Source organism: Myotis brandtii, unplaced genomic scaffold (assembly GCF_000412655.1).
Source record: "Myotis brandtii unplaced genomic scaffold, ASM41265v1 scaffold144, whole genome shotgun sequence".
NCBI lineage: Eukaryota > Metazoa > Chordata > Mammalia > Chiroptera > Vespertilionidae > Myotis > Myotis brandtii.
This window is the reverse complement of record NW_005355159.1, coordinates 171,629-181,440: the sequence shown is the minus strand read 5'-3', so window position 1 is coordinate 181,440 and position 9,812 is coordinate 171,629. Positions and strand designations below refer to the sequence as shown.

The following is a 9,812-nucleotide window of genomic DNA, read 5'->3' as shown; positions in this document are numbered from 1 at the left end:
AATTGTTAGTGATAAAGTCCTTTTTCCAGACAAAATATTATATAGCAGTTCAGCATGTTAAACCAAAAGTAGATGCTCAGGTTGAAGCCTGAGGGAGTAATACTTTAGGCCAGCAGTTGCCAACCTTTCGGACCTCACAGACCACCAGTGGTCCACGGACTACCGGTTGGCGACCGCTGCTTTAGGCGGTCCACAGAGCAATTTGAAAAGCACTGATAATATAAATAAAACCTAGAGAAGCTACAGGACTTGCCCATGTCATGAAGCTAGCTGATGAATTGGAAGGGGAGCTGACTGCAGTACCTGTCAGAATCTACCTGAATGGAACTTGGCGTAGGCAATGAGGCCTAACAGGTGTCAGAAACAAGGAAGTCAGTATGGAACCCAAGGAACCCTCATGATTTATGAATCTGCCGCACAGAAAGCTGAAATTATATCCAGACAGGACAGACCAAAAGATAAAGACTCATTAATTTACCAGTGAAACCATTTTATAGAAAATCAAATACTTTTTCATTAAAAAACAAAGCTTGAAGAAATGGGAATAATTTTTTACATTTATGGCTGCTGTTTAAAAGTCTATCTCAAGACATACCAAAAGCACCTAAGTGTTACCACTAAGTTTTGCCCAAGTTCTAAGAAAAGTTCTGAAACTTAGTGGTGTAGGGCTTGTCCTTAGCTAGTCCCAGTCTGGGTTGCTCATTCCAAGGGCAGAATCTTGAAAATGTCCTTATGATTGAGAGGAGAGAAGATGCCTTTCAGAAAGCCAGAGGACCCCTGTGGGTTAGGTTTCCTGAGGAAGGGAGAGAGCTCTGTACCCATCACACCATCAAGCTTCTCAGAAGATGTACCCATCACGGGAGCCATAGGTGTCTTCTGGGCTGAAAGAGCTTAGAAAGCGAAGGTCAAAGCCCTTCTCGGACTGTTGCAGTCACTCAAACCAGCAAGGGGTGCTTCTGAGGCAGCCTCAGGGAGGTCTTCAGGTGGTGGCTGCAGAGGTGAACACCCTGGAGAAGTTTTTACCCGAAATCATTTGGACTTAAAATGAGAAGGAAGGAAGGCTCCCAAAGTCAGCTTTACATTCTTTCAGTGCTGCTCCCGGAGAAGTCTGTCTGCAAAGGTGTGATGTTGTGGTCGTAGCCAGCGTACTCGGAGGTGCCAGTACTGGCCAGCTTGAGCTGCTGGGCAGCGTGGGTCAGCTGGAACGCTGCATCGGGGTGGGCTGTGTCGGGCAGCAGCGTGCACTCCCTTTCCAGCATGTCAGCCACCCCTTTGAGCAGGTCCAAGAAACCAAAGGCCAGGGCAGCCTTTCGTAAACGGTTCAGTTCCTGAAATAAGATAAAACATGAATGTTCCTAAAATGTAATTTCCTTTTCACATGTTAAAAAAAAACACCAAAAAACTTTTTTATTTTTTATTTTATTCTCACCCAAGGATACTTTTCCCATTGATTCTTAGAGAGAGTGAAAGTGATTGGGTGGGGGCGGGGGGGGGCGGTTAGAGAGAAACACCCATGTGAGAGGGACATATCAACTGGTTGCCTCCCACATACGCCCTGACTGGGGTGTGGGGATCTAATCCAAAACTGAGATACATGCCCTTGACCGGGAATTAAACCCAATATCCTTCAGTCTGAGAACCAATGCTCTAACCACTGAGCCGAACTTTCTGGCTAAAAGCAGGTTTTTATTCAAAGGTATAACTGGATAAGTAGATTTGTTTAAAACCATTCTTGTGAAATAATTTTTAAGAAACTACAACCACCTTTTCTTATCTGCAAATAGCACACATATACCTCAACTATGATGACCTAATTTTTGCTGAATAACGTACATAATTAGGCAGAAATTATGTACACTGGTAGACTATCAAATTCTCAAAGCTCCATTTGTGGTCTCCACTTTTAAAAAAATATATTTTTATTGATTTCAGAGAGGAAGGGAGAGGAGAGAGAGAGAGAGAGAGAGAGAGAGAGAGAGACATCAACGATGAGCGAGAATCATTGGTCAGCTGCCTACTGCACCCTCCTTATTGGGGGTTGAACTCACAACCCGAGTATGTGCCATGACTGGGAATCAAACCATGACCTCCTGGTTCAGGTGGATGCTCAACCACTGAGCCACACTGGCCTGGCCCCACTTCTTGACTGATTTCTACTCCCACTTCATCATCTTCCATCCTGTTGACTTCCTGACCGAGCCAGTCAGCCGTTTCTCTGTCTGGAATGAGTACATACGTTCTAAGTGCTCAGCTTAGAATAAGTTCTCATTGACCCCCAAACTTAAGTGAGCATCTCTCTATATAAAAGGCTAATATGCAAAGTGTCCCCTCAGGAGTTCGACCGGGAGACCAGGAGTTCGATTGCTCGCTATGACAAGCGCTGACCACCAGGGGGCGGCGCGGAACGAAGGAAGGCCCTGGCCAGCAGCTGGAAGGCCCCGATCGGCCCTGATCGCCTAGGGACCCTGTAATGAGAGTGTGATGACATTACTGAGAAGCAGTTCCTCTATAGGTGATGAGAAAGCTCGGTAAGAAAGACACTGACTGAAACAGGTCATCACCACCACAGTTAATGAGCACTCATGCAAATGTTGTGAGGCACTTCGCATACATCATTTCATTTTCTCATAACTCTAAGGAGGTTTTACTTTTCCTGTTACTCAGGTATGGAAAAGGCTTGTCCCAAACCTCAGAGGGCTCTTAGCCTCTCCTGCTGAACACATTGGAGGAGGCTCTGGAGGAGTCAGAAGCCTGATCAAAAGACAACCACAAAAAGAAAGGTGGATCTGGGCTGGTGTGGTTCAGTTGGGTTGGGTGGGCATTGACCTATGCACCAAAAGGTTGCCAGTTTGATGCCTGGTCAGGGCACATGCCCGGGTTTGGGCCTCGATCCGAGGTGGGGAGTGTGCAGGAGGCAGCCGATAGATATTTCTTTCTCACATCAATGTTTCTTTCTCTCTCTAAAAAAACAAACAAACAAAAAGTGGGGTAGTGAATGGAAGCAGAGAAATAGGAAGTGCCCCATCAACCACTTAGCACACTTAGCAGCGTGATCTGGGCAATGTGTATAGCCTCTCTGGGTCTCAGTGGCCTCATTTACAAAGTGAGAAGGATAACCTCTTCCCACTGCGGGGGCTAGGCTGAAGCAATTGCCTGGTAGAGGCCCTTTCCAGCTGTGATATGTGGGATTATATAAATCCAGAAAAGAGAAATGGGCTTTCTGACCACTTCTCTATCATCTGATAAATAAGTGAAAAGTTGAAAAGGCCAAAGTACAAGTGTGTCATCTTGAATAGAAGCTGATGATTGTGTGTAGAAAGCTCTGCAGGGAGAAGGACCACAGCCAGAATGGTCACCAAGGGCCTGTGTGAGCTGGCTTTCAGTTAGGGGGCATGGCAGGCTGGCCAGCTTGCTGGTGTTGAACTCTGATTAAGGTTGCTCTTCCTTGATTTCACCAGCTCACTACATAATTAGGTTTGAAGACAATAGTGACATAAAGGTAATGAAATAACATCCAGACAAAGTAGCATGTATGTTCTCTGGAAGAAATGCTAGCCTAGGGCTGTCTGTGTGTCCACATTTTAAGCTTAGCAAACTAGGATACAACTGACAACAGCATACCTCACACTGCTACTTAATTTGATTTCAGCCAAACACCAGAAGGACAGGGGAGAAATGAGTGAGCTTAAAGGCCCCACACTCCACCTCACCCCTTGTAACTTTATTCCTTCCACCAATGGTTCTGAATCAGCTAGGTATGATTCCTGAGGGCCATCCTTTTGCAATTCATAAATGTGCAATTTTAGAAGTCATTCCCGGGAGCAGCTTTTCTGGTACAGTAAGAATGTCCTGGGCCATCACCATCCCAGGAAGCCACATACAATGGTAGCCTGGGGTTAGGCTGGATACTCACATGGGAATGGTGAAAAGGTTAAGGGCTATGAGGGTTAAGGTCCTTTCCACTCCTTCCTTTAGCCAGTCATAGCAGCACCAACACAGAGAAGCCCTTTGCACAGAACCAGGCCATTTAAGCACTTCTAATTCTTGGATTTTAGGGCAAAATGGACCTATCACTTCTACTGACTTCACTGATGAAAAAAACTGAAGCACAAGCCATCTATTTCTAACACCTGTCCATGTTCACTCTATGACCCTACACTAACTATGGTGAACCATTTATTTTTGGCACCCATCCCAGGGCTCACCCTCTTCCACTGTAATTCTGATAGTCTCACCTTATAGAATGTCTGTGTTTTTTCAGGTAATTTCCTTGCATTTCTTAAAATCTTCTGTACATCTGTCTATCAAGGATAAAACAAATTCAACATTAGATTTCTATGGTAAAGGGGAAAGAATACAAAAGGTTGGCTCTAAATGTTTAAAGAAATGAAAATACGAATAGAGCTGTAGTGTCAAAATGAGCATCCCTTCTGAATTAATGTCACTGTTCTGTTCAATATTAGTACAGCACCTCCCTCCTTCAAAGTGCTTGATAATAAATCCCTTGGTGACAGAAATTAACTTGTCTCACAAAAACAACCAAGTAATTATATATATGGCCAGCTGCTTTTCTGACAAGGTTGCCAAGACCATTCAATGGGGTAAGAATAGTTTCTTCTACAAATGGTGCTAGAACAACTAGATAGACACATAGAAAAGAATGAAGTTGGACCCTTACTTCACACCAAAAAAGTAAATAAAAATGTATCAGAGACCTAAATGCAAGAGCTAAAACTCTTACACTTCAGATTCTTAAAAGAAAACAAGGGCAAATCTTCATGACCTTGGGTTTGGCTATGATTTCTTAGTTACAACAGTACAGCACCTTAAGAAAAAAATTAATTTGATGAATTTTCATAGCAGCATTATTCTGAATAGCAAAAAGGTAGAAACGATCCAAATACCATCAACTGAATGAATGGATAAACAAAATGTGGCATGGTTATACAATGGAATATTATCCAGCCACCAAAAGGTAAAGTACTGATGTATGCTACAACATGAATGAACACTGACTCTGTGCTTAGTGGAAGGAAACCAAACCAAAAAGGCCACATGTTATATGACTCCATTTATATGAAATATCCAGAATAGGCAAATCCAAAGAGACAGAAAGCAGATTAGTGGTTGCCAAGGGCTGGGGGAAGATGGGAAAATAGAGTGACTTGCTTAATGGGTACAGGGTTTCCTTTTGGGGTGATAAAATATTCTGGAACTAGATAGTAGTAGTGGTTGAATAACATTGTGATTATACAAAATGCCACTGAATGGCATATTTAAAAATGGTTGAAATGGTAAATGTTATGTGTATTTCATCACAATAAAAAAAAATACACCTAGCCTAAAATAAAATTTTTAAAATAATTTTAGAAAAATTAGGGGGGAAAAATCAGCTATCCTTCCAATAGGGAAGTGCTCAGGTCACGGGTGATAGGAAAGAGGGAGAACCTGATTTCTCCACAAAGTGAAGAGACCTCTCTTCCCTTAGCCATGGCAGGATGTGTCCAGTCTCCGTGAAAAGGGGGACTATGCCATCAACAGAAGCCACTTCTGTTGTCACGTGGCCTGATTACCTCTTCTCTTCTGGCTTAAGTTGGATTCATTGGAGGAACAAAGGAAGGAAAGGCACTTAAATGAGAACAAAGGCTCAAAAGTGATTTTAAAAAATAGGTACAAAGGACTTTTTGGAAGAAGAAATGTCACTGAGTACCTTGCCTGAAAGTAGCAAACCTTGGTAATAATCTACTTGCAGCTTCCCATGAAAGTGTTTTTGTGGAATTACAGTGTAATGCTATGGTTTGGGCTCTACTGTGGAAATGGAAGAAATAACCACATGAAGATTTTTACATCGTTCTCGAAATTGTTGTTAAAGATAACACCCATTATATTATTCAATGTCTCAGCATGTCCAAAATTTCACATTAAAATTCAATGCCAAGGAAATGTGTCTCTCTAGAAAAACTGACATACTTCCTTTAATCAGACATATAACCCTCTATAACATAAAACCCTACCTGTTTCTTTTTTGACCTTGGTAGCTCAGAGCCAAATTGTTCAATACAATTATTTTGCCTTGGGTTCCCGGAACAATTGTTTCCCCTCTTCCTCTAGGTTTTGTATTGCTCTAAATTTTGTAAAAAAATGATTTTGCTGTATACAGTTTTTACCGTAGGCCACCTCAAATCCTTTTTGGAAATAATGACACACATTAGAAGTAAATGAATTAGTAAGTATCAAAGGGAAGGAAAATCAGATCAAATGTCTGCCTGCCTGCCTGCCAGAATCCCTCCTGTCCCCAGTGGAAAGCAACGTGAGCGGTAATATTACCTGCAGGCCACTGGGTTTGATCCAGACAGTCACATTCTGGGCATAACTGCGTTTGTTTTTGGGCTGCAGCGGGAATGGGCTCTTATTGTCATCCTCACCGTAAGGGTTTTCTTTCGCATCTTAAAAGAAAAAGACATTCTTGAAATGACATCTGGCAGAACACAATCAATTACATTTCCAATTAGGCTAGAAGCACTTTGAAATCATTCAATCTTCTATATCCTGTTACTTCCCTAATTGAGAAAATCTATTAACTTCAGTCAGGTTGGGGATCTTGTTCTCAATAAAACGCCACTGATGTAAGAGACCAAACAATCAACTAAGGCCCATGTAAGTGAAAAACAGCTTGACGTTTTTTAGAAACAAGCTTTACTTATTATTTGCTTTATGAATTAAAGTCAGAGAAGATAAAACAAATACATACAATAATACTAATGTACTATTTTAAAAAATAAACAAACTAAAACTCTGTATAGCTTAGTCTAGCATTCTCCAACAGAACTTTCTGTGATGACAGAATGACAGCCACTAGCCCATGTGGCCACAGACAATTTTTTGTAGCTAGTGTGACTGAGGTACTGAATTTTAAATTTTGTTTAATTAAATAGCTTCATGTGGCTAGTGGCTACTGGATTAGAGAGCATAGGTATAGACATTGGGAAAATTAAAAAGGAAAATTATATATAGCCAAATTAAGAAAAGGGACAAGGGAAGAAGTACTTTTTGGTGAAACATACCCCACCTTATTATGGTTTATTGGTTTATTGCTTCTAAAGGATTAAAGCCATATTGGTTTTATAGCTATGTGAATAAACAAGGGTTCTTGTTTTTCTACCTGCTTCCTGAGCCAATGAAACTGCCACAAACTTACAGGGCATACTTACATCTATTGGCTTGTCATTATTGTTACCACCTTCTGGGGTAGACAGAACAGGAATCATTTTCCCAACCAGGCAGGGAGCTTAAATCCTTTGCCCATTATTATGTGTCTACTGTGGCAGAAACTTTATACTTATTCCCCTCAATAAATTCTCTCAACAAACCTCTAAGGCAGGTTTTATTATCAATTATTACTTGTTACCATAATGACAATTCCAACCTCATAAAACTATTATGAGAATAAAATGAGATTATACATTTCACTGTGCCTAGCACAGTGCCGAGGACAAAGTTAAGTTCAATAAAAATGTTAGCTATACTCAAATTATAATAACCTAACAGTATGTATGTATGATGTATGTATATGTATATAGAGAGAGAAAGAGAAAAAATAAGAGAGGAAGGGAGGGAGAGAGAATTTCTGAAGGTAAGATACTTCAAAAGCTGCTCTAAGATGATAATCATGTTTCTCAAGTCTATTGGAGAGAACCTGACATACCTATTATAGAATTGTCACATGATATACTAAAGGTATGGGTGTTGCCCAAAGTCAAAATAGACATTTCATTGAAATATTTTCAACTCCAGACAAATACTAATGTGTATGCTGAAGAAATTAGTTTTTCTTACCCAAATGAACTGATATAATGTATTTAAAACACTGGAAGCAGAACTTTTTAACAGAGTGCACTGAAGAAAAAAAGACTCAAATATTTTTTAAAAAGCACTTGCTAAAGCAAATGAGAAATCTAATTTTTAAATTAGGCATTTAAGATAAAATGACTTTAGAGAGAGAAGTACTAATTCCTAAGATACCATATCTTTCCATTGCTTTGCAAAATTCATCTTCTGCCCTGGCCAGTGTTGCTCAGTGGTTGGAACGATGGCCCAAGCACTTAAGGGTCATGGATTCAATTCCTGGTCAAGGGCTCGTACCTGGGTTGCAGGTTTGATCCCCAACCCGGTCAGAGTGCATGTGGGTGGTGGGTGCGGTGGCAACCAGTTGATGTGTCTCTCTCACATCGATGTTTCTCTCTCCCTTCCTCCCTTCCACTCTGAAAAGCAATGGAAAAAATATCCTCAGGTGAGTATTAATCAAAAAAATAAAATAAAATCTATCTTCTTTTTTTTGAAATTTTTAAAATATATTTTATTGATTTTTTACAGAGAAGATGGGAGAGGGATAGAGAGTTAGAAACATCCATGAGAGAGAAACATCGATCAGCTGCCTCCTGCACACCCCCTGCTGGGGATGTGCCCGCAACCAAGGTACATGCCCTTGACCGGAATCGAACCTGGTGGGACTCTTCAGTCCACAGGCCGACGCTCTAGCCACTGAACCAAACTGGTCAGGGCAAATCTATCTTCTTTGCAGATAAGCTGTAAAGAATATCTACATAAAAACAGACATATGAGCCCAGCTGGTGTGGCTCAGTGGTTGAGCATTGGCCTATGAACTGGAGGTCATAGTTTAATTCTCGGTCAGGGAACATACCAGGATTGTAGGCTCGATCCCCAGTAGGGGGCGTACAGGAGGCAGCCAATCAAATATTCTCTCATCATTGATTTTTTTCTCTCTCTCCCTCTCCCTTCCTCTCTGAAATATGTGTGTCTGTGTGTGTGTGTGTATTAAACAGACATATGAAAGAAAAATAATTTAAGTTGTTTTACCAAGAATTCTGATTTTTTTCAAGAAGGAACTAGATAGTAGTATCCTTAATAAGATAACAGAGTCACACTCTTTAAAAATAAGTAATTGCAAAATAACACATATTTTTCAACCCAAGTCATTATGCTCAATTAATATTTGACAAAGGAGGTAAGAGCATACAATGGAGTCAAGACAGTCTCTTCAATAAATGGTGCTGGGAAATTTGGTCAGATACATGTAAAAAAATGAAACTAGATCATCAACTTACACCATAAACAAAAACAAACTCAAAATGGCTAAAGGTCTTAAATGTAAGATGGGAAACCATGAAAATCCTACAAGACTCCATAGGCAGCAAAATAGCAGACATATGTCGTAGCAATAACTTTACACAGCTCCTAGGGCAATGGAGACTAAGGAGGAAATAAATAAATTGGTCTACATCAAAATAAAAAACTTCTGCACAGCAAAAGAAACCATCAACAAAACAACAAGAAAGCCCACTGCATGGGAGAACATATTTGCCAATGTTATCACCGATAAGGGTTTAATCTCCAAAATTTACAGGGAACTCATACAACTTACCAAAAGGAAGATAAACGATCCAATCAAAAAATGGGCAAAGGACCTAAGTAGACACTTTTCGAAAGAGGACATACAGAAGGCCGAGAGACATATGAAAACATGCTCAAAGTCACTAATCATCCAAGAGATGCAAATCAAAACAACAATGAGGTACCATCTCACACCTGTCAGAATGGCTATCATCAACAAATCAACAAACGACAAGTGCTGGAGTGTATTCGGAGAAAAAGGAATTCTAGTGCACTGCTGGTGGGAATGCAGACTGGTGCAGCCACTGTGGAGAACAGTATGGAATTTCCTCAGAAAGTTAAAAATGGAACTCCCATTTGACCCAGTGATCCCACTTCTAGGAATATATCCCAAGAAGCCA

General features: G+C 40.7%; 1 protein-coding gene across 3 annotated transcripts in view; it reads right to left on the bottom strand.

Moving 5' to 3' along the window:
* Positions 1 to 473: 473 nt before the first annotated feature.
* Positions 474 to 9,812, bottom strand: part of VWA9 (von Willebrand factor A domain containing 9) — a 31,033-nt gene continuing 21,694 nt past the window's right edge. Inside the window, exons 10-12 of one of the 3 annotated variants that reach the window (XM_005861041.2) lie at positions 6,328 to 6,446; positions 4,236 to 4,301; positions 474 to 1,328 (exon numbers count right to left, since the gene is read on the bottom strand). In XM_005861041.2, coding sequence (XP_005861103.1) covers positions 1,077 to 1,328; positions 4,236 to 4,301; positions 6,328 to 6,446 — 437 coding nt within the window. In that variant the 3' untranslated portion in view covers positions 474 to 1,076. Of the gene's footprint in view, positions 1,329 to 1,988; positions 2,220 to 4,235; positions 4,302 to 6,014; positions 6,186 to 6,327; positions 6,447 to 9,812 lie in introns of those variants that run through there. The other 2 variants (XM_014535438.1, XR_001361071.1) reach the window with 2 other exon arrangements.